Raw genomic sequence first — 25,448 nt, forward strand, 5'->3', positions numbered from 1 at the left:
CAACACATGAGGCGGTGACATCATCGTTGAGGCGAGGCGCTGGGTGGAAACATTCCTCTGGTATGAAACCTTGTCTTCCACCTTCAGGCACTCCCCCCCCCTCTATCCGCTGGTAATGTCACCATTTTAACAGGGGAGGAAGAGAGTTAGTGTGGCACACCCCAGCCTCAGCCACATGGCTGTGAGTAATCTGTTTATGGATTGGATGTCATGTCCCACTGACCCCTGAGTAAACCCAGCCATTATTGGGTGATCAAAGTGCTGACATCACTCTGGCGGGGCCGGTTGTTTGTTTAGGCAGCCACTCTGGCTGGGCCGGGTGTGATGACTGAAAGCAGACTTCCGATTCAGTCCGCTTCCACATCTGGGCGAGGGGACTATGATGTCAAGTTGTGTGCTTGTATCCCATTACGTTGGGAGATTAGCACACAAACAGCCTCTGTCACAGCAACCAGGTTACAATCATTAGCCATGATACACTGATATTTTGAAAAGACCTACTGCTAGAAGCTTATGTAATCACTGTAAGCTACAGGAGGGACCGTACAGTACCACGACAACAACACACCTTTACAGTGACAGGTACACGACTTTTACAATGACAGGTACACGACTTTTACAATGACAGGTACACAACTTTTACAATGACAGGCCCCCACATTTGTTTTCGAGTAAACAAAGCAGAATGTTGTCCACGTCTCTCAGACCAGAGAGATTGTTCATGTGTTTGTTATTATCCCCAGAAACTGAAAACGGGTGAGAAATGTTGTCCTGGTCTTATTTGACGTTCCATGGAACCTGATCAGATCTTTTCAGTAAACACGGCAAAGAAGCTGTTTTGAGTTGTATTCAAATCCAGCCCTAGCAGAGATGAAGGGTTGGTGTCCACAGCAAGACTGAGGGGTGGGGGGAAAGCAGTCCTGGCTCCTCGTATGTCCTACCCTGTGTGATAGTGTTTCCTCATCAATCATCACGTTTTCACAATGCCACATTTGGACTTAATCTAACCTGACTTTTGGTTCTTCCATGTAGGGGATTGACTTTTCAAACTAGACTAAGGGAAGCCATAAACAAAACCCCTAAACCTATGAGACCTTTGGAGAGATTTGTATATGCTTTATGGGGATCATCCATCAAGGATGAATAGGTGTCTCCCAACGCTTGGCTGAGTCACAGCAATTTACATAAATATTTAGATGAGCAGTTGTCAGATTGTTGGTCCCAGTTTTAATCGTCTATAATCCCCGGTATCTTTAACAAATGAATTAAATCAATGGGGTTGATTAAAATGTGGTCCTGTGGTACAGTATTTTACCTTCACCATTGAGAAGAAGAGAGGAAAGAATAATTCACACATCCAAATGATAACATTCTCTCTAGGAGGAGTGATTCCCACACATGGCTCCCAGCCGCAGAGGTATGTTTTACATAATAACTTAGTCGTTGGCCGAAGAACCAGCCAGACTTAGTGAGCTAGAGAACAGTGAGAAAAGGAGGCCCAGGGCGGATCTGTGAAGTTGCATTGCGTTCATCTGAGGTTTATTCAACACATGTTTAATCTGACAGACAGGCAGTCGGGCGACTGAGAGTTTAAATCAGAACCACACCTCTCTACAAGCCTTCCAGAGAGCTCTCCCTCTCTAGGTGGTCTCAAAACCCTACAGCATACTGAAGTGAAGCCACGACAGCTTGCTTTTATGTTCAAGGTGTATTTCCTTTAAGAAGTCAATCAAACGTGGAAACTTTAAAACCCTCATAGTTCCAGATTGTGTACAGTTAAATAAAATCGTAAAATAATAAATTAAAAAACGTGTAATAAAAACAGAATAACAAAAATAATGATAATATATATCTCTCTATATATAGATCTCTCTCTCTCTCTCTCTCTCTCTCTCTCTCTCTCTATATATATATATATATATATATATATATATATATATATATATAGAGAGAGAGAGAGATATATATATATATATATATATATATATATATATATCGTTAGTATACAGTATACATTTTCCTGGGACCTATGTACAATTGTTTACCCAAAAATATATTATTCATGCCTTGATCAAAACCAGATCTCGGTTCTCCAAACAGGGGATCATTTTAACAGTAGGGATGTGATGCTGTTGCGGAATGTAATCCACATCTAATGGGCCTCACTCGTGAAACACGTTACCCTACTGTGCAGGAGAACTGAGCTATTCATTGTATGTCTTTCTTTATACTAACAACATCTTTACTCCTGTATGGGGGCCCTGAGTTCAAACAGACGTATAGGTGTATGTATAGGTTCCAGAATGATGAAGGACTGTGATGAAGCAGACTATAAATGCGTTAACCTGCTTCAAAGGGAAAACCCTGTAGTGCTAATGATGACAATGTACACGATGACACTGAGAGTGCATGATGAAGCTGGCATTTCATTCTTTGAGATCTACTCTACGTTACACCCATTCACAATTTTTGTTAAAATACCCAATGCTGGGATTAAATAAACTTTCAACTCCAGGACAGAAATGCTTCTCTCGGCTGCATGTTAGAAGCAAGTAGTCCAAGCATGTTAACATTAGGACCACAGTCATTGACCACCATCTTGTGGTTGTAAACAAAACTACATCTTAATATTGAAGATGTACCATTCAAAAATCAGAGATTGCTGAACAAAGTAAACATGCTAAACACGGTTGTACTGATGTACTGTAAGAATAATATGGAACATACCTGTCTCTACCCTCGAGTGCTCCATCCTCTCTGTCACTTTCTCCTGGCTGATGACGTAATCAACGATGCGTACCCCGATTGGTGGCTCTGTATGATTCCATTCCATGATGACCAATGAGCTGCTGGGCTCATAAGAGTGGGAAAGCCTAAGCCTGAGAGAGAAACACACACACACCCTCAGGTAAAGGGCTCTTCTTATTTGACTCATACTCAATGTGTGACTTTTCTCTCAAAATGGCTGCCCAGGATATTCCTACTCCTCTGCATGCAGCTCAATATCTGCCCAAGCTTGACAGAACTGAAGTTACTTCCTGGTTAGAACCTGGTATCTACACAGCAGGTGCACATTTGATTGTTCCTCCCGACAATGACTTCCTACCGCTAGCCCGCCCTCCCGCCCGTTCTGTTGCTCCTGTTCAGCCTTCACCCCCTGCGGCCTCCCAAATAACAACAGCAACCAGACACGTTGGACTCACTTGGGTTGCGGGAGAGGGGCGCACATGGGCAGTCCGTCAGTACCGAAGGCAACAGAGTCGCAACGACACCAGTCGTCAATGACGTCACCTTTCCCAGAACACCACAGGATACTCATCATGGCCTCCATCAGAGACTGAGAGGGGGAGGGCGGAGGAGAGGATAGGAATTAAAATACTGTCGATACCATATGGGGAAGGCAGGCATCAATAGAGTATTCTCTCTCTCTCTGTCTCTCTCTGTCTCTCTCTGCCTCTCTGCTTCTCTCTCTCTCTATCTCTCTCTGTCTCTCTCTCTCTCTTTCTCTCTGTGTGGGGTTATTAGCTGCTTGGTCTTCTACTCCCGGGCATATTGATGTTGTCTCACACTGCTTGTTTTACAACATAATGTATAGCCTATGTTGGCGAGGTGTTAAGATATGGTGTGTTAGAGAGGTGTCGGTAAACTGTGTTTGATCATTGAGCTGCCAACCTTTGAGAGGAAAAGCTTCCAGTGTTCACTCGAATCACGGCTCGACACCATCGTACCTGGTAAGTCTCGTTGTTGGAGACCAGTTCGTAGAGCGGGCCAGCTTTGGTGATCTGCAGCAGGACTGGCTCTGTGGGCCGCCCGGGCCCGGGGCTCATGTGACACAGGTGGCAGGAGCGCGGGCACTGTCCCTGGCTACTGCACTCCATACGCACCCCTGCAGCCAGACGCTTGGCGCCCGTGTCCAGCAGGCTAGCGATGTAGGCCGGGTAGGTCAGCGTGCGCGGCTCCTTGTCCCGCTCCTCCGACTCCTCCGACGGAGAGTTGCCTGGAAGAGGAGGAGGTGGAGGGGTTACTGCAGAGTAGGGCTCCCTCATGGGAGGAGCACTGAGGAGAGGGTTAGTGAGGTGAGTATTGGTTTAACTGGTAGGGTAGGCATATATATATATATATGTATGTATGTATATAATCTATATCATAGTAGTGTTAATATACTACTAGTAGCAGTATGATGAAGATATCTTGTCTGTGAAAAGTTTGAAACCCCAGCGATTGTTATTGTTAAGTTACCGAATGTTTTTTACCCAATTAAGGCTTCAGCACAATGTTGACATCTGTGCACTCAAAATATTTACTTAAGTTATGCCGTCTATCACGAAAAAAAGGTATCAATTTATGTTACAACCCGGCACTGCATCATGCTCCATTCATTACGGTGCCTCATCTAATGTACTCAAAGCAGTCCTCGCTTCAAAGCCATCTCTGAAGGAAGACTTGAGTTAAACACAAAGCTTTCTTACTTTGTCTTTGAAAAAAGCTCTGCATTACTAGTCCGTCATAGTGTTGAGTCGTAAGCATGCACAGGCAATTTGAAAGCCCAACAGCCAATTAGGGGATAACTTGTCATGGAGTTCGCTTTGATGAAATACGACATGGCTTCGGAAACACACACCGTACACATGGACACACACACACACACGTGGCCACACAACAACAAAAACACTTGCACACTCACACACACACACACCCGCGTGGAGACACATACACACACTGACACACACGCACACAAGACATTCCTTAAACTTTTACGACATACTCGTGCCACAGTAGAGGCAAATTAAACATGCGCCTGTGCTTATGAATGAACAAGAGCACTTCACTCACTCAATCAATCAACCCAGATCAAGTCGGTGAGCACACAGACAGATCATTATGTGCGTTTCAAGCCTTGAGCCCTCAATGAGCTCTCAAGTAGCAGCTCCAACAGTAAATTCCCCCTTCCATGATCAGATACAATGACAGATGACAGGTTTGTCTATCGCTATTCCCAGACACATTCCCACACGATGATGAAGTGCCCTTGAGGTGAATGACACACACAATGCTGGAACTCTGGCTGGGTCAGCTGAACGCTCTCTTATAATCCGGGAACACGGATGCAAATTCTGCTAATGGACTGGAGATCAGGCAATCGTGACATGAATATATATATATATATATATATATATATATATATATATATATATATATACTGCTGATTAACTGGAGCCCAGCTAATCATGGCACGTATGCAAATGGATAATCTACCAGAAGGACACATCACTGTGGCGTAAAAGCTGGACCTCTGATCTGGAACATTCTCTGCCCTGAAGGAGTGAGAGAGAGAGAGATACAGAGAGTGCAGGCTGTGACACAGCCTTAATTATCAAAGGGAATCCACAGTCCATGTCCAACATGCCAGTATAAGCGACTCAGGTCACGCTCTGCCATTTTGACGAGGCTGCCAGGCTGTAACCATGTCACTGTTAAGGACAGAGAGAGTTGGAAGGATAGCCTCGCATGCTATGATGTACTGGGGAGTAGTGGTGCGATAGCTAGGAAGATCAGTGTCTGGACGATATGGGGAACATTGTTTACTGTCCCTTGTGGTACAGAATTTATGGGGAATTAGTGTAAATGTCATTCAGTCTTCCCACCCTCCTCCACACACACACGCACACAGTACACAACACACAGACAAACACACACAAACGTGCACACGTTCACCTACACTTGCATCAATTTGTTTTGACATATGAGATGTACTCTGAAACAAGACAGTTATAAGGAAAATCTAGCGAATAACAAGTGAAATGCGGCAAAGACAAAGCACTTTCTAAGAACAGAGAAAACATCCCATTAAATCTCATTCGTTTTGGACTTGCCCCCCTCCCCCTCTCTCTCTCTCTCTCTCTCTCTCTCTTCCTGACAATTATACTGTCATCTTCAGGTTCCATCCTCAGCAGTCCTTTCAAAAAGGAACAACAAGTTAGATTGAAGTCGCATTGCTGGAGGTTTTCCATTTCCAGATTGGTGCCAATTACTAGATGCTGCGAAGGTGAAAATTTGAGGGATTCTTTTGAACCAGTAGAAAGAAGAAGAAGAAAAAAAGACTGTAAAATGTAACCATGGTGCCTTTCTCCACCTCCCATACAGATATGCACTTCCGCTTGGCCATCACCACTAGGTGATGCTATGGTGTCACTGGGTAGACACACACCAGTGAGGAATGAAAAACCAATTATATATCTCTGTAGGGTCTGTTGTACTGCAGCTAGAAAAGCAGAGAATCGTTGGGTTTGAAATTGGGCAGGAATCTTGTAAAATACAGTTTAATCGTGGTTTCCGGCTAACAAAAGAACACCAAATTCACAGAGTATCAATATGATACCGACTATCACACTATCATGGTTGGTGTGGAAATTGTTTTAAGAGTTTGAAAATTTTGTATTAATTTTTTGGTTTGATAAAGAGAACAGTGACACATGCTTTAGCAGAGCGTGGTGTGCAGGGTATATCTAGCACAGTCGAAACAGAATCCCAGGAACTGAATACGTTTGAGCTCTTAAACAAATCCCTTTGACAGCCAAATCTTCTCAGGCAGATGCTGCTTGTACCAGATAATTCACAATGGCACGCCATGCTAGCCCCTACACTCAGCTAAGAAAATTGCAATAAAACCATGCATGCTCTCCCAGTCCCACTGAAGGGTTCTGTGTGAGCGAGAGACGCAGAGAGACAACGACAAACAAAGAGAAAGAGACAGAGAGAGAGCAAGAGAGAGAGAGCAAGAGAGAAAGAGAGGCTCCCACAGTATACAAGCAATATAGATGACCTGACAGCCGCTGTCGTAAACCTGAACGAGGTGTTTACATGCTAATACTAAGCCTTGACTTTACACCACCTAACCTCTCTAGGCCAGTCAGCCAGTCCTTCAATCTCCGGCAGGCTGATTTATCCCTGCACTTTAGCCATGGGGCCCCGTGCAGAGGCTTAACTGACAGGCTTCTCCAGACCCTAATGGAACACTGGGCCATGGCACACAAGGCGGGAGCACCAGCATTTATTTACCGTTGATTGGGCCGGCCTGTGGACGTCTTGTTCATGGACTTAGAAAGAGGCTAGGGTGAGTTTGGCCGATGCTCCAAATCCCAACGCCACCGTGCGCTCTCGACCTCTCAGCATGGTATACCAGACTGAGTGTTTGTCAGGGCTTGAATTGAAGGCCATTTACGAAAGGTTCTTCCTCTCCAATTGAGATTACAGCTGCGGCTGTTTCCACACTGTGTAAATGGACATGGAATCTACACTTTGAGTTCACAAAGATACTATTTACAGTAACTAACACGGTCTTATACATACAGGATATGAACAAACAATGTTATACCCCTCAATGGATACCCGTTCATTCGCTGGGCTTGAGAAACAAACCTTAAAGCCAAAGGATTGTCAAAGATGGAGATAACAGTTGGAAGCAGTTGGAACAATTGGAAGATGGAAGACTACTGGAAGTGCACAATATACATTTCAGAATGGGTCTACGGTGTACTCAGAGATGCTGATATAACACACAGCTGGCTTTAAGCTTGAAATTGAGCGGCATTTATGATACTGTTTGGATATTCCCAGCTTTTATTTCCCAGCTGGTGTCTTACAGGTTCACAGGGGAGAGGAATCCAGCACATGGGGAGAGCCATCTGACCGTTAAAGGGTGAGGAAGCAATGTTTTTTTATGAATATCAGATCAATTTGACTCCCTCTGAATGTAATATGATATTAAACCGTACTGGGGCTTGTCTGCCTGAAATCTAGACCAGAGGCATCCATTTCATGGCAAGCTGAGAGGATCATTGCAGAGGCCCATAGCAACAGTGCTACAGTCTAATCAAATGTTTTGAACACGGTGCTAGTAGCCCTGGGAGATGAGGCAGGTCTGGACTCTGGACAGAAGAGAGCTTTTATTTCATTTTTCTCTCCAGCCAGTGGAGTGCAGTTGGAGGCCTTATCTGTCCTCGTGGGTTTAGCAGCTGGCATTCTCTTCACAGACAGATTATATAGACAGACACAGCCCATTCCCTCACCTGTGCTACTATCACTTACACTTTTAGTGGACACAGTGACCTTCACGCATACAATATGGTACTGCGGTAGAAATCCAAACGGCTTTACTTCCCCTAATTAAGTGGAAAAGTGCACTGTGTATATATATATATATATTTTAAAAAATCGAAAGAAAATAATACCTGCAAGTCAAAGAAATCTTATATTGCAGGCCCAGAGCAAAAATCCGTATTGAGGAGTCTAGTCATGTGAAGTACTGTAGGAGACAGCATAGAAGGAAGGATGACTTTCGATCGAGGGGGGTTACAGTAAGAGACAAAAATATCATCTTCACTAGTTCTTCATCTTCTGGAACAAACAAAACATTCTTGACCTGACTTACAGCCACAGGATATATGTTTTTTTGTTAAAATGTTCACAGCACACAGAGAAAAAAGCAATATTGAATTATTAAAACATGTTCCCTGGCTAAGACAGAGAGAATTTGTGCAAAGTTCACAGAGGAATTGTTTGGAATTGTGGAAATGCCTTTCTCACTTTTCATTAAAAGGGTTTTAGGTGTTGATATACTCTCCTACCATCTTGGTGTCATAGTGACAAGATGAATCTTAACAAGGGTACATTCAGTGCAGCAGACCACAATATTAACTTTCATCATATACTTCTATAAGGCAAGTTTAAAACAAACACAATTTGATCTCACTATGACATTATGATGTAATTTCATAATGTAATTCACAATTTAGAGATAGGTCGTGTCAGGACCTCAAAAAGACACAAAACAGAATCGTTTTGAAATGTTTCAGGATTGCATTGTACAGGTGATGTAAAAATGAACCGAAACAGAAGGATGACAGTTGACCATGGTGTTCATGTACTGTTGGCTGATGGTGATGTCTGCTACTCTGCCGAGGGAGAAGGGAAACCTGCACAGGTGAAAGATTAATGATAAAATAGGACTCACAAAGGTCCGCATCAGTCCTGACCTCCAAAATGAGTAATGGAGGCCAAGCGATGACTGCTACATAAGGTCCCCGTTTGAAGACCCCATTCTGTCAAACGCACCACCAGGTCACCCCGTGTTGACATAGCAACCGACCAGCACTCGTCCTCAATCTTCACTAGGGCTTGACACACACAAGCTGGTGTGATAGAAAACAAGTGCAGACACACACACACACACACACACACACACACCCACACCATCACACAAATGCTAGGACGCCCCCAAAATCCAGCCTTCCCTTTTATGAATTTCCGCAAGTGCAGTTCCTGTATGTAGTTGTGGACTTGGAAATCACTCTCCTCTCGAGCTCCCATGCCCCTTCCACTCCTATCGTCGCTCCTCTACATCAGCCAAGCAGCGGGTGGCGGTGTGTTCGCCACTCTCCATTTGCCTGGCTAAGCTCTTTGTGGTTATAAATAAGACCCGGGTCACATTTCTGAGTGTGCTGCTCACCACAGGAGCTGGCCCGGCTGACGGCGAAAAATCACATTCTCCTCAAGACCAATCAATAAGGCAGGAAATATCAGTAATTAAGCAGATAAAAAAAAGTAGCCCTGTAATTACCACCTGACATCTGAGCCGCTCTTTGGGTCAGGGAGGAGCAAGGGGAAAAGTCGATTAATATCTATCAAAGGCAACTGATAGGACCCAAAATTAACTGTGGTTGGTCCGGGGAGAAATTTATTCTGGAGGTCTCTGACTCACGGGTGGTCGCACACTCACATACACGCGCACACACACACACATAAGACGGAACACTTGTCAAGACAACCGGGCTGCATTCTGGAATCTAAAAGAGACGATAAAACTGCGTGTTTCCATTCAGTCTCAGTTTATACAGCAATGCGCAGGTGCATCCCAAAACGTGAATACACATTAGCGCGTCAATAGCAACACAACGCCCTTAGATGTTGTGTTTGTAAACATGGCTGCCAAGGCTGTGCACACAGTGGAGCCCCAAGACATACTCAGAACAAATTTGCAGGCTGCTTAAAATTCCGAGGCCAGATGCTGCTTGTGCCACTTCACCCTGGGCAGCCAGGATCAATAGTTACAGGCCTGTTTACCCCCTGTCGATGTGCAAACTGACACTTTAGAACTCAGATCAATCAATCTTCATCAGCAAAAACAGACCACTCTCTCAACACCACCACACACTCACACACACGCACACACACACAGTGAATCACCACCCTAGGTGTCATCATTCGTTTTCTAATGTGAGATCAAAGAGATACTTTGGTGTTGCTGTGGTTCCATTCAGTCTGAGTGACTGTAAAGATTTTTTTTCTTCAAAGTTTTTATTTTAGTTTTCTCTCGGCCGATTTGTCATTAGCAAGTTCTATCGAGTGTGAAACGGTGAAGTTGCCAACCTTGTTTTCAATCAAGCATCTAAGGAAAGGTGTGAAAAGCCCCATCACATACTCTCTAACCAAACCTGATTGCAGCTCCATGTTGGATAATGATGACAAACTCTCCTTTCAGTACAAATTCAATTTAAAGGACATAAACGCTGGCGCTCATACCTGACAAGATTTGTGAAGACAATCATGACTAATGTATGTATATTCTATTAGAAGGATCTGATGGTTAACCGACTTCTTAGTTTCCAGGCCCCACAGACACTTTTCGTACTCACACTTTTATGCGGGAGCTGCCAGTCGTTCATCAATGCGATTAGGTAGTAGTAGTAGTTGATTTATTGAAAAAAATCTAAACGCATACAAGGAACACTTGTACAGAAATGTACAATCTTCACCATATACAATACAATATAAATAGTATGTTAAAAACACATTGAATATTGTCGACATGGGGAGCATTCTACGATTAACAATATCTTATTTGACACAGTTAAAAACAATATTATTGTCAATCCCTACCTTACAGAGCGCCAGGAGGTCTCTGATGGGTCCCCAGTCAATGTCTAACCCTCAAGAGACACAGGGAGGAACACACGACGGAAGAAGAGGACCCTCTTATGAGCAATAAAGCTCCATTCAATAAGAAGCTATGTTAACAAATACAGTTTATGTTCAAAATGTCAGCACTTTATTTTGAGGGCTACAGCATAATCAAGTAAGCAGCATAATAAGTAAGTCGCTCTGGATAAGCGCGTCTGCTAAATGACTAAATGTAATCAGGCATTTTGAATGTTCATGTTATTGCTGTACAGCAACAGAAGGGGTATCTCCACTTTTTACACCTGACAGGGATCACATATCAATTTGCCATCTAGTGGACACCAAGATCTAATTGTACCTATGATGTAGTATTTACCAGCGCACTGGTATCTGCCCTCGATCGACTGGAGTCCTGGAGCAGAGGGTCTATCTGAGAGCCAAGATCTCCAGACTGGGGCTGGAACTTTCCTGTCTCTGCCCCACACTTGGCTGGCATCTCCCCTCCACCTGGCTGCTTCTCAGGGGCAAAGGCTCTTTGCTGCTCTATGGAGCGAATACATCAGAGCACTGAGCATTGAACCTTGCGAACCCTGCCTCCCCTGTAGTCCAATGGAAATGTCCATCTTCCCGCCTGCCTTCATGCTTCGTCCAATCACTCTGATCTTGGAGAGGACCCATACATCACCGAGTTTTGGGCTGAAACTTTCCACTTAAGCGTGGAGAAAAGAGATGAGTCTCGCCTGGTAATCATGGAACTGCGTTGGCAGCAGTCACTTCAGTTATACTTGAAGTACAATCGTATAGAGTATGACAGGACATTAGGTTAGCCTGCTCTGCTCTCTGTGCCCCGAGACCAACTCCTGTATTGCACTGTAGCTGTTTTTGTGTGGGTATACAATATCTGGCGAGACAACAATGGTGAAGTGGATGGCCATGATAACATTCTGATCATGTTTACCCTAGCATCTATGTATTTCCTCATCTTTGCTGTTGCCACAGTTTATCTCACAATTCTTTCTGGCAGTCGTCATACCCTATAGGCACATCTTCTCCACGCCTTGGTTTTATTCTGTATCTCACACATGTGTGTGTGTGTGTGGGGGGGGTTCTCTTTGACAAGGTCAACAAGTTCACCTGCTCGAAAAATCAAAAGACTTCTCCTAATGTCATCCAGTGGTCTCCTAACGCGCTGTTGCCGTGACGCCTGGCGTCTCAGTGGGACGGGGGTTGGGGGTTGCACGGTGGGAGAGCGGGACGCCGCGGCGTCCAGGGGTCACCCGGGTCGGGCCGTGGAGCGGCGCTGATACGGAAGAGCGGCCCCACCAGCCCCCCTGTGGGGCCGGGTTCAGTCATGGGTCGGCGCCTCGCACAGAGATGTGCACAACCTGCTCTCCCTCCCCGGAACACCGTCAAGCCGGATGAAGAGCCGTGCCCTTTCCCCCCTCTCTCCCCTCCCCCTCCCCCGCCACCACCACCTCTCCTTCCACCGATGCTGTGACGACCACCACCTATCACGGAGACCCGGGTTTGAGTCGCACTGATCTTTCCTCCCACGCGCCAACGATAAATGTCATCCCTCTCCGAGCTGGCGGAACACGCGCGGACGTGTGCGTACACACCGTGCGCACAATCCAAACGCTTGATTTGGCCCCGGGAGACACGAGAGAGCGGGAACAGCCGTGCGGAAACCTCTCGCGTGAGGCTACACGCGCCGGCTATCGCGCGTGCTATGATATCGCATTCGTACGCTGTCAGTTCTCCTCGAGCTCCAACCGAAGACCTCGTCACTTCTGAAGCGCCCTGCGAGACGCGCCGCCAGAGCCAGGCAACGGTCAGCCTCTGACCCAATTTAAAGGTGGGAAGTGTCCACCTCCCTTCCTCCCACCAGTCTCCACACATCTGTCCATCTGTCTGTCAGCAGCTCTGTCACAGATCAATAGCGACATGCCAGAACCTGTTTCCATCTGCGTGGGCCGGGGCCAATATTACTTGGCCTCTTTCTTCCCCAGGGGGGAAAGGAAGACGATTACTGCCTCGCAGCATATTTTCACCTCATGATGGGCGCTGTATCTGTTTAAAGATTCCTCATGTGTCTTGTGCCATAAATCATGGAGCTGGTGAGCTGGCTGAGAGGAGCTCAGTCTCCCCTCATGTACATGTTCCTGTCTGAGGGAGGAGAGGAGAGAGGGGGAGGAGGGAGCGAGCGAGTGGGGGGGAGCGAGCGAGCGAGAGAGGGAGTGAGCGAGAGAGGGAGGAAGGAGCGAGCTAGGGAAGATGGAGCGAGCGAGAAAGGGAGCGAGCGAGAGGGAGCGAGCGAGCGAGCGAGAGAAGGAGGAGGGAGAGAGCAAGCGAGCCGGTGACTATAGTAAAGGTGGGAGAAGAAGAGGCTGGGAAAGGGATAGAGACCCAAAACAGGGCCAGTGTGTGAGTGTGGCAGCCCTCCCCCCGGCTCTCTCTCCCCTCGCTTCCCCAGAGACGCAATTAACAAAGAAATTATAGTGGAACACACCGCCCAAAGGCTCTGGTGTCTCTAATGCCACGAAAAAGTGCTAATCACTTTTTTATTACAGTAGAGCAAGAGAGAGAGCGACAGAGAGAGAGAGAGGGAGGGAGACAGAGAGAAGAAGAGAGAGAGAGACAGAGAGGGAGGGGGTTGTAAATGCAAGGTGCACAATGAAACAAACCTCAAAGCTCCCAAATTAGAACTGGTATAGGTATTAGCATTCTTGTTAGCTAAGGATGATGGCACATCACATAGTCATTTCCTTTCTCCTTAGTTTGAACTCATAGCTAATTAATACTCATTCACTTGCATCTCTAATTTACCTTAGAAGACACCGTAAATGCATTTTGCTCATGCTCATAATTAAGGAGTGTCTGAACTACTTTCACCTCCAGTCCAAATGCAGTTTTTTTTTTTTCTTTACGTTAATCACATTTAATATCTACACGGAATGGGATGCTTTACTTAGCAACTCCTTATTTCAAACAGTGCTAGTGTTTTACATATTTTGCCACCCAACCTGCGGAGCAAAAAATAAAATGCATCCTTCAGCAGCTAAATAACTGCTGGGCAAATACACGTTTTTTTAGGACAAGTCTTGAAGCGGGGACATTGTTACCCTCCCTGTATCTATTACTCCTCTGGCAGGGCAGACCCATTTCCAGCTGCTCCCCCCAGAGTAGAACAGGTGTCTGGGGTGTGAAATGACTGAACGGTCAACCCTCCCCTGGAACTCGGTATGCCATGCCCGCCTGCTGCACTCCAGCAGGGGAGAACTACTCCACACAATTAGAGTGTATTTGTGCCAGCACCACTTTAACTCTCCTGTTAGAGAGCCAGCATGCCCAGGAAAAAAAAAAAAAAATGCTGTCCTTGAACAATTCAATGCTAGTGGCAAACAAATGACAAGGCTTGATCCAAGAACCATCTTAAAGCTAGAAAGTCCAGCCTGCACTCTGTAGCTGGTGCAATCTGGTTGTGATTTAAGACTGGACCGTCATGGTGAATACTGCCCGATGCGCTGCTTCTTATTCAGAAACACACTCAAGGCTAGCTAGCACTAGCCTCCGCCTTCCCGCAGGTGCTCCAACAGGGACAGGCTGAGAGCACACACACACGCACGCACACACACACGCACGCACACACACGCACACACACACACACACACACACACACACACACACACATCCTTCTCCTGCTCACACCAGCCATCCTCTCCATCCATCTTAGTTAACAGGGGTTTAGGGTTCCTCAAAGCCCAGGCCAGCATTCAACTTCACTTCTACGATCCTCAATTAGGATTGACTCTTCAATCGTGGAGATCGATGCTCTGGACTTAGGGACTGCCTCCAGCTCCTGATTACATGTGCTCCCATTTACAGCGAAGACACAACGAAAACAAAACAGACCAGGTCACTCGTCTACACTGACTGCGGTTTAATATGCAATACTGATACCAGACACGCAGAGTGTTAAGAGGTTCATGTGCTCCAAGGAGAACTGAAAGACTCTCTATAACCTGGCTGCACAGTAGGAATTTATTTGCTTCATCTTTGAGGCGCGAATCGCGAATGATCCTTTTTTCTACTTGGATGGAATCAGAGATTCGTTCTCTGGACGCTGCTGTGTGTGGGTGGAAAGTATAGCAGCTTCATATGAAATGTAAACAAAAAAGGAACCAGAGAAATCAATGAAGCGGGTGTGTCTTCCTCTGAATGTGGTGGTGAAGATGCAGCTTGCGCTCGACAGGGAGCAGGTTCAGCAGTGAGGGTGCATTACCCTGTGGTACTCTGGGAAGAAGGGTAGCATTTAAAGAATACAAGACGCAATTGGCATTAAAGCAGGTATGTTTAGATATCAGACTATTTCCTATTAGATCTATTTCCTGTGATTCTGACTTTAAAAGGAAATTGAAGACTTAACTACAGCACACACTTTGTTGACAGAGCTGAGTCGGATGCACTGCATTAAACAAGGTGAAAGACTCGACTGACTTCAAAAACCCGGGTAAACACAGCAAGATACTGATTGACATCTTATCTGGGAAAAAAAATGAACAAAAAAAAGAATTGTAAATTCAAATATGTTTCATACCTCTTCTTCGTACAGAAGACTGTTTGATCTAGTGAACAAACAACAGAAAAGGTAATACAAAACAAATGTCTGTCAGAGATACATATCGTCGGGCTTCAAGGATCCCCAATATTTCAGAGCGAATCCTCTTCCTTTTTCCCCTCCCGCTCTCTCCACCGTATCTCTTTCCTTCTCTTGGCTTACTTTATTGTCTGGGCCGATCTTCATCAAACTGGCTAATGAGTTCCAATGGAACTCATTTGAAGAGGTGATTAGATTTTCAGTAATAAATTATGTGTGTTCTCTGCAGGATATTATCCTCAGATGGGTCTGCTGCATGTACCGGCAGCATTGCGCTTCGAGGATGTCATCTTCATTACCCAGACTCTCCCAGTCGGGGGTAGAGGGCGGGGGGTACCCCTGCTCTCTCATGTCATGGTGGTGGGGGGTGGGGACCGAAACACTATTGGGGTGATCCGCTCATTACAATACGAAGCTTAAACATGCCTGCTGGTGGTGGGCTTCCAGTATTTAGGTTGTTAATATTTCATGACTGAGGTTCAGTACCGTACAGTGCACAGCGGGCAAAATGTGTTGTTGCGAGCAGAGGTAGGCAAACATGTACAGATCTATGTAGATGGGGGGGATGGGAGAGATAGGACATTTCGTTTCAAGAGAGGAGAATATTGCTCTATGTGTATGCGGCTGTAGTTGGAATGTACTCAACCTTAATAATATGAAGGCAGGTGATGCGTGGTGGTGACCGCATTGCGATTGGCCTGCTGTTACTGTTGGGACCTGGTTGAGCAGTATGCGGGCTCCCATACAAAGTGACCAAGGATGTCTGCAGAATAACACCGTGGACATCAATAACTAATAAGCAAGACCAACACAAAATCATTTCTCAAGCAGCAGTGTAGACTGATGGACAGGCGAACAAATGGTAATGATAGTCTAAAGGGCACACACCCTGTGTCCAGCTGTTCCAACACCCACTGGATTTATGATCCATATCTCGAGATTCTCACACAAATGGCTTATGGCAGAACTGAGTTCTGCGGACTCCCGATTTAACTGTGTTTAAGTTTGAAGTATTTCTTTAAGTTTTATTTTTGGTGCCATTTTGTTTATGCACAGTTATGCGCCGTAATCAACAGTTATTTAAGGCATGCCTGCACCAGACATGAAGTAAATACAAAGTGGCTGGGGTTGCCAGTTGAATGAAGCGTGGCCCCTGACAATAATAAACAGGTGGATTACAAGTGCTCGCATCCATTTAGTATTTGGATTGCACCTGTTCCATCATATTATTGGCGGGATTTGATGCCCTTGACAGGGGCCCCAATGGTGCCGGGTCCTGGCCAATCACGCCGTGACACCTCATGACTGCCATCAGCGCTTACACAGAGCAGTAGGGCGCATCGTTAGCAGACAGACTTCCTGTCGACAGTTCTCTGGATGTAGGGGTGTGGTGGTGGAGGTGTTTACTGGGACGGGGTGGGGGGGTGCAGGATGGAGTGAGGCCAATTACTCCCATCACTCCACAGCCTGCTGCGCTCTCACCCCAGCATCCCTTCTCCGCTTAGCCTCGACTAATAGAAAGGTATACAGCTCTGCATCCCCAAACGCTGCAACACAACCAAACTCATTATTTTCAGAAGGAGTTGTGGGGTTACAGAGGGAAAACGAGATTTAACGCTTGACCTGGACCTCCCTGGCGTGCTGAGGAACAGAGGATTGAGTTATAATTAGTTCAGATTGACAGCTTTTCTGAGGTAATTAAGGGATGGCTGATGAGATTCCCAGGTGGGAGGAAGAGGTCCTGTTGCCAGCTATAGTTAAAACTGATTATCTATGTGGCTGCCAATGCGAAGAGGGGCACCAGAAGCACGTCGTTCCTTCCTCCCTTATTTGTAAGCCTATTTGTTTTCATGTCGTGGCATGTAATGCGACCTTACAGCAATGCCACCATCATCGACTTGGGTTTATGATGCAATAATAATGGTTAGGCATGACAATACGCATCCAATTAAGGGTTTTACGCGATTAGACAACTTATCAATTTATCTACAGTAACTGGCCTCAGTTAATTACCAAATAGCTTTATGAGGGAACATTTAATAAGTGTGCTAACGCCTAATAAGGAGGCTTGTTTTCTCAATGACAGTTATGGAAAGGACAAAATACAGCATCCAGTCCATCGTATTCACACTATAATTTCATAAACATTCGTACTGTTTTTTTTGGTATGTATACTAGTGTACATGTTTCAGGAAAACATGATTCAAAACATGTTCCTTGGCCCTTGTCTTCTATTTTTGTACAGCTCATCTAAAGCCAATGACAGCATGTGACTTTTGAAAAGCAGATTAAAACACGCATTTCACTGTTGCTTCATTTGACCATTGTTCTGTGTTTAGGGATGAATGAAAGCTTTCTGCACAGTATACAATTTAATCACAATAACCTGCGATAACCTAATCTGTTCTGTTCATATTCTCGTAGTTGCAATGACATTTTTCTCGCATGGCTTTCTTGCAGCACAGTGCTGGCAGATGTCAATAGGTCAGGCGTGGTCTCTGCTTCAGTGATGTGGGTAATCCCACACGGGGTGAAGATCTAACACTCCTGTTGATTATGTAAGATGCTGAAACAACCTAGATTCTATTTACTGTCCGGCTCTCCAAGGCAACCGGGCTGCAGCTCATCCGGACCACATAATCAATGCAAGGACAGGCCCCTGGGACACTGGAGGAAAATATGAAACACAACATCCCTGGGCAAGGTGAACTCACGCTCCACGGTTGTGATGCACAGTACAGTGGGGGTCAGGGAGAATCAGGCCCAGCCTGAGAGGAGTGGGTGGAGGCGTGTTACCAACACTGACCCCTGGCTATGCCCCCCCCACCCCGCCCCCCTCCCCCCGACCTCCCCTCCAGGGTCCGGCGAATCCATCTGCATCCCCTAGGAAGAGATCCCTGCTAAATATTCATTTATCTCTAGGCCCTGTCTCCTTGGATGCTAATCAATTTCTGGATAAAGCGTGGCCTATTTATAATTTGTTTTCCGCGGCTCCTCTCCCCTCTTCTCATCTTCCTCTGCTGGGGGATCGAGCTTGGTGGGCTGCTTAGCTTGCGCAGCACACTGGGGAGATTCTAACGCATCTACGACCAGGAAACCAGACTGGGAGGATGTGGAGAGGTGGAGCGGAAGGAACGGAGGAAGCTGAAGGATGAAGGAAGACGGAAGGTAGATAATCAATGGAGAGGTGATCTATAAGGCAGTGGGGGCAGACCCGTAGGCTTCATCAGTGTCTAAGACATTTAACATGGATTCAGAGGTCAGGTCCTCGGGGGTCTACTGACCCTTTGAAGTTGGATGTCTCCGGCTGACCCTACGTCACTGGGCCCTGATGTCCCTCTGAAGACAACAGCGTTGCATGTGGGTGTATGAAATATTCATCTTTCATTTGCATCCCTAATAATTTATCATGATTATTCAACATCTCCCTCCATACAATGCTGCTGCATTGCTTGGAACAGTCCAAAGCGTAATCCAAAATCTCAGGTTGCCTTGACTGATTAGCGTTCTTTGTTTATTCATGCAAATAAAATAGTTGTGCATACATTTAGTAGTACATCTCGTTCACTGACAGCCTTTAACGAATGATACGATTGGATACAGGAATAACATAAAGCTACACAAAGGCACACACACGCACTGACACAGACACACCCATGGACACAAAAGCACAAATCTTTATGTAACCGAACTGCCAAGATGAATCTACTGTAGCTGGAGAGGTCTGTGAATGTGCCATTAACCCAGGAGGAGGCAGCTGTAGGCTTCAGAGGGATCTCCCGAAGAAAAGAAACACAGTCAGATCTGCTCTTCTCTGGCGTCAACTCTTTTGTAAAGTCAATTCTACTAGTACTTCCAGACCCCCATCAACCATATATGGTGCTAAACGTCTTCCTGTTTCCCCTGATCTTCTTTTCTTAGCGCTTGCCAGGGCTGTTGGTGGGACTGGAGCCATGCCATGGGTATTCCTAGCATCTTTTGTAGCAGTGTTTCCATTTCTAAGCTCTGTGTGTTATTTAAATCTGATGAAAGCATGCTGACAAAATGCTATTCATCACCAACCTAATCCTGTAGACCTGAACGATAAAGGTGAATGGTAACCCGTCGGAAAAAAAACTACCTTTAGGGATGTTTACTAGCAGAAAGCTTAACATTTAAAAAATAGCAACGTGGTGGTTATAAGGTACATTGCGTGTCATTTTCTTATCATTTTGAGTTATTTGAGTGTTTGCTAAATCTCCAGAATTAACAGCTTTACCAAAAAGGTGTAAAGATTTTCACACTTTGACACTTGAAGGTGATAACTAAATTCAGAGACAAATCCTCATCCTGCCTGCCTAAACATTTAACTCTTACGGTTCAGAACTTCATCGTTCTCCATATAAACATCAAGAACATTCTTTGAATTTTGAATACAAAATTCACTATATTATAGACATGAATTATCCATACTCAGTATAGACGGAGTGCCTAGCACTACAGTACAATATATGCTCATATGCAAAACTGCAGATCCTAAAATCCATCGTTTTGAAGGATGAACGGTATTTACATTAAGCTCATGAGGCCCTCCAAAGGTCAACTTCAACATGAAGACAGATCACGCCTCCCATGTCCAGCGGCCTACAGACGGGCGACGAGTTCTCCCGTAAACACACCGCGCCGCGCCAGCTCGCCGCGTCTCACCTCGCCCACGTACTCCATCTCTGTTATGGTCCTTTTCCATTTCCCAGATCCTCGTGCCGACCGCCAGTGCTTGGCAAGGACACAGAGGGCAAAATTGAAAAACATGCATAATGTAATATTTGCCTGGGAGTATTCCCCTAGGTCCAATAAGACAAAGTATCTCCGAGTGTCTCTACTGCTGTAGAGGGGTCGTTGGGTGGGGGGATTTAACAAGTCCAGACGGACTGATGACTATCTGATGGAGAAGGGGGGCCAGGGGTGTGGGTAGGGGTTCAGGGGGGGTCAGGGCTGGCTAAAGACCGGCGGACATGAAGACCCGAAGAAAACACCCACAGATGATATAGGATAGCGAGTGAAGACTAGCTCCGCTTTAATCGCGGTGTCTCACCCTCGTATATCTGCTGCGGATGTTGACATATGTCTGTCAAAAGGTTGACACAGTATTAGCGGTGCCAGAACACATGCAAAAGTGATCCTGTGACACGGCTTTGGCACATCGCACTTTCCCACACAGCTCTTACATTCACCTCTCAAACCCAGTTTTCAGTCCTGTCAAACCTTTGGATGTAGAGATTGTTCACAGGCAATTGAAATGCGTGTCATATTGCGAGAGTAAATGACAAACTTGTGATCAAACTGATCTGTGTGTGCGTGTCATCCATCTCGGAGCTTGCGCCATCATTCAGTCCAAATATGGCACTAACAGTGTGAGATATAAGATTCAGGGGAGGGCGTCTGAGGGAATTGGAAATTCTTGATGGGTGCCTTGGCAAAGATAAATCACACAGAACATTCCTTCCAGAGGTTTTTGAAGGTGTCACATGCACAAGGTATATTCAAGGTGACATGTATCGATATCATTAAATAATGATAACAGAACTATAATCAATAATGCAGTGCATAGGGAAGACCCTCAGTCATAAATACATAAGGCAAAAAGATTCTCTTTTATAAAGTCTAGAATTCAGTCCAATCCATGGAAGGTATTTTTCCCCCCAAATAAAGAAACTGCGAGAATAACCCCCATCAGCCGGCAAACGTAGTGAATTTCCACCTCATACATTTATAATTCAATACATTACAGCACAATGGACAACTCAAGGCCATCTAAAGCCCTTTCATACCACTGGCAAACTGTGCCGTCAATCTTTATTGTTCAAAAGTGCTGCAGTAGTCAGGTTGGCCTCTAGAGGGCAATTTTGTAGCACCACATTACTGTTCCTATAAACTCAGTTTTGGAAGTGAATGTCTGGATTTGTGCATTCCTCATGATTCCGGTTGCCATCTCTGTCTGCTAGTTAGGGCCAGAGTTCATTCGTTGTTCTGCCTTAATTAAGCTCATCATTAGGTGGTCTACGGTGGGAGTCAAAGGTGCAAGGCTCTTGTAGATCACGGACATCAGCCTTCGTCATTATCAAAACTACAAGTTTGGTAGGAAGAAAAATATTTCGTAATAAAATACATTCTTCACACGTTTGTTCCATAAATTCTAGACGGACCTGCAGTGCAATTCAATGAAATACCAGGCTGGGTAAATGTGTTTGTCCTTCAACATATAGACTGACCTCTTATTTCCTTTGTGTGACTGAACACGACTAACTCACCCAAGAACTGAATGTCTCTGGCCAAACGGGAAGCAGTGGGAGCTCAATATCCTACTGCTTCTACACGCGTACGTAGTGGGAATCATTTGGGCTCGCTTCAGCTACACAGAGACTCATGTCACTTCTCATTGAGGCCCTCTGTTTGAAGCCTTGCTGTTGGGAGCCCTTTGGATCTCTCCCCTCCGAGTCTATTGGAGAGAGAGAACAGTTTATCCCTCCAGGAAGGAAGCTAATACTGTATTTTATGGCCAATAATGCAGACTGCCATGGCTAAGACTGCTGCCACGGCTATCTTGAAGCTGGCTCTGATAGAAGTATGCATCTATAATGAGGGTTAGGTACGGTTCTTTTACAAGTAATATTTAGGTGGGGAGTCAAGCCAACACAAGCATTATAACTCGATCTGGGATGTGCTGTAATACTAATTATGCATGAGGAAAAAGAGAAATCTGCCTGGGGTTTGGCTCAGAGACGTTGAATGGAAAATGGAGAAGTAAATCCATACAGGATGAGCTAAACCCACAGCCAATAGATCATTGTCAGCCAATCAGGACCCTGGATGGTGTGGATAACGCGTTCCTCCAAGTGTGAGTGGCCTGATGAAAAGCCTTGAGCCAGGATCTCATCACTCTTCATTTGCTGTGGAACCAGAACACAGTTCAATAGAACTCCCATCATGCCACAACATGCATGGGTGCAGACGCAAGGGAGGCTAGAACGCACACGCACGCACATACACACAAACACATACACACGTACACACAAACACACAAACACATGCACGTGTGTGCCCACAGTCACATGCACACGAACAACAGTTTGGAATTCTATCAATTTCTCATCCGTAGACCTGATCTCTCACACAAAACAATTTTGCATTACTGACTTGTGGGATGAGGCCTTTTTCATCAAACATACTGTATAACTTCTAATTAAACTAGCGATGACTAGGACAAGCAAGATGTATAAGCTGGCTGTGCGCATTGGGCCTGACTAGTATGATCCGTGGTATGAAACAGCATTGATTACCAAAGCTGCAAAATCAATTACATTATGCAAAGTGGATTGGAGATGCCGTGAAATTACATTCTAACACATTTAACTGAACAAGACTGAATGTTCGGGATTGGCCACTGATAAATATTTACTGCAAAACACCACTAACAGGCCCACCAGCTATGTCAATTCTGTCGTGTTACTGGAAATAACTGTTAGCTACTGAGGTGGATTAGAGTATCATGGGACAAGAATGGCCACAAAAACAATAACTCATGTTAATCAATATTTACAGAAGGATCTTTTCTAATATTATATATATATATATATATATATATATATATATATATATGTATATATATGATGATGATGATGGTAAAATCACAAGATACTGGCATTCAGTGGATTTCCTAACCATTGGTTTTGTCGAGAAACGTCAAATTTGCTCTTGGTGCTCTTGCTTCCGAATGAGATCCACGTCTGTTATGAACAGAAATCCTTCTACTCAGGGTAAACACCTTTCTTTCAAGTTAACTGTGGCACGCCCAACTACCTAAGGGGAGGTCCGTTATACCAAAAACACAATGGATGCAAACAGCACGGCAAGATCGTTGAATCATGTTTAGATGTGATGCAAGAACAACATTCATCTTCTTTTATCTCAACATGGGCTCCAAGGACACACTATTACAAACAAAATGTTGATATTTCAGCTGATTGCATGGCCTACTCAGAGCTTCACAGTAAAATCAACTGGAATTGATGTGCAAGATGATGTTTCCGCTTGTCTAAATATGAGTTAGGATAATCCTCAGAGCATCTTCCAGCTTGCACAAAGACTTGTACTGAGGACTTGTAAGAATGGTCTGCTACTGGTATTGCTCATAAAGTACTGACAATAACAAAAAGATTATTAGTATGCAACGAACACCCAAATAACTCCTTGTGGCAAAAAGACAATAATAAGGGATGTGCCTTGATCAGTAATTAAAACAGACTCAAGCTAAGGGAAGATTACAAAGCATCGCATTTACACAGCTCTGAAGGCATTCTGAACGTGATGAATTTACCATTAAGACGTCCCAGTTGACTTTGTAGATGCTTCTCAAACAAGACTCTGTTAAAAAAAAAATCTTGTGGGAAGGATATTTCTGTCACACCCTCATTAAATCACACAGCTAAACTCAGTTCAGGAAATCTCTTCAAAACACATGCTATCTTGAAAAAGAAACTAGATCAACTAGCTTGCGGTTCTCTACAGACTCAGAAACAAAGGCTGACTTATAATCCTCACTTAATGAAGTACACATAAGGCCTAAAGCCTAACATTCCGTTAGCTTGTTAGGAAGGCTCACTCACACTGTGTAGAACACAGTGTTCAGTGCCACCAACACTTGTGTACTGTCATTGGCAAACAAACACAGCCGTGAATGTTTTGACCAGTGCAACATCATAACTCCTTCAATCAATCAATTATTACATTCTAAGAAAACACACAGTCTGTCTGTAAGGAATTCATTTCTCATCTGTCAATAAGCCTAAAACAACGTCTGCCTGGTACCAGCTGGAACACACTGATAGAGGAGGAGGGAGAGTAAAGAGAAGCAATCCATTCTACAGTACCCATGCCACCAAGAGCCACACCAAGGACAAGTCCTCTCTTTGCTCATCTATGTTAACTCAACATCCAGAGGGTGTCAAGAGGTACTGCCCTTCAGCCGAAGGACGAGCCACACTTGAACATTACTCTAAATTACCCCCAAGACAGCCGGAATCCTGCAACCATATCTTATCCAGCCACCCTTGCCCCCTCACTCCCAATCCCCTGATTTGTATGGACTAACGACAGCAGGGAGATGATGATGACAATGGCAGGCTAGACCGCCATCCGGCGGGATGAAAACGTAAAAAGGCCCTGAAGGGGCAGACCTTGGGCACTTGAGCTAAAGGTGGAATTATGCTTGTCCTCAGCTAAGGGTGAAGGGCTGATGAGGCAGATCATGTAAACCAGGATTAGACAGCAGCAGGAGTTGGACTTTTACAGCGTGCAGTGGATGGAGCCTTGTTTTATGTCAGGTTTTCCATCAGGGCACAGCAGGAAGGCCTACCTGGCCTTTTAGGGGTTATAATTCAAACCGGCAAAGTCAAATTGAAATTCATACAATTTCTTTTAGACCCTGCTTCTATGGAGATAAACCAGCCTTAAATTATTATTTTGCCGAGCAAACAAATTGTGCCGTACACCGCTGTCTCTGAGGTAAGAGATTTAACTGTGTGCGTGACGGTGCGTGCGTGAGGGTGCGTGCGTGTGCATTCGTTTCCAAACTCAACATGTCAGATCTAGTTCAGTCAAGAAACTCGCGTATTAGATTTGAGCATTTATTGATAACCATGACATGGAAATAGGTTTGACTTTGGCAGATTGGATGATCTAAGGGAAGCGCTCCCTTCCTCCTCAATGCGACACATACATACATGAAATATGAGACATGGAGCAATAGAGATATAATCCCCCTGATGGATAGAACATAAAGGCAGCATGGGAG

General features: G+C 45.0%; 1 protein-coding gene across 2 annotated transcripts in view; it reads right to left on the reverse strand.

Annotated features, from left to right (window-relative positions):
* The window catches only part of astn1 (astrotactin 1), a 105,104-nt gene that overhangs the window by 12,291 nt on the left and 67,365 nt on the right, over window positions 1-25,448 (reverse strand). For both annotated transcript variants that reach the window (XM_084706683.1, XM_084706684.1), the window contains 3 exons: window positions 3,729-3,997; window positions 3,204-3,337; window positions 2,728-2,879 (listed from right to left, as the gene is read on the reverse strand). In XM_084706683.1, coding sequence (XP_084562809.1) covers window positions 2,728-2,879; window positions 3,204-3,337; window positions 3,729-3,997 — 555 coding nt within the window. The remainder of the gene's footprint in view (window positions 1-2,727; window positions 2,880-3,203; window positions 3,338-3,728; window positions 3,998-25,448) is intronic.

The sequence above is a fragment of the Hypomesus nipponensis genome, chromosome 10, assembly GCF_054491055.1.
Source record: "Hypomesus nipponensis isolate SF chromosome 10, ASM5449105v1, whole genome shotgun sequence".
Classification (NCBI taxonomy): domain Eukaryota; kingdom Metazoa; phylum Chordata; class Actinopteri; order Osmeriformes; family Osmeridae; genus Hypomesus; species Hypomesus nipponensis.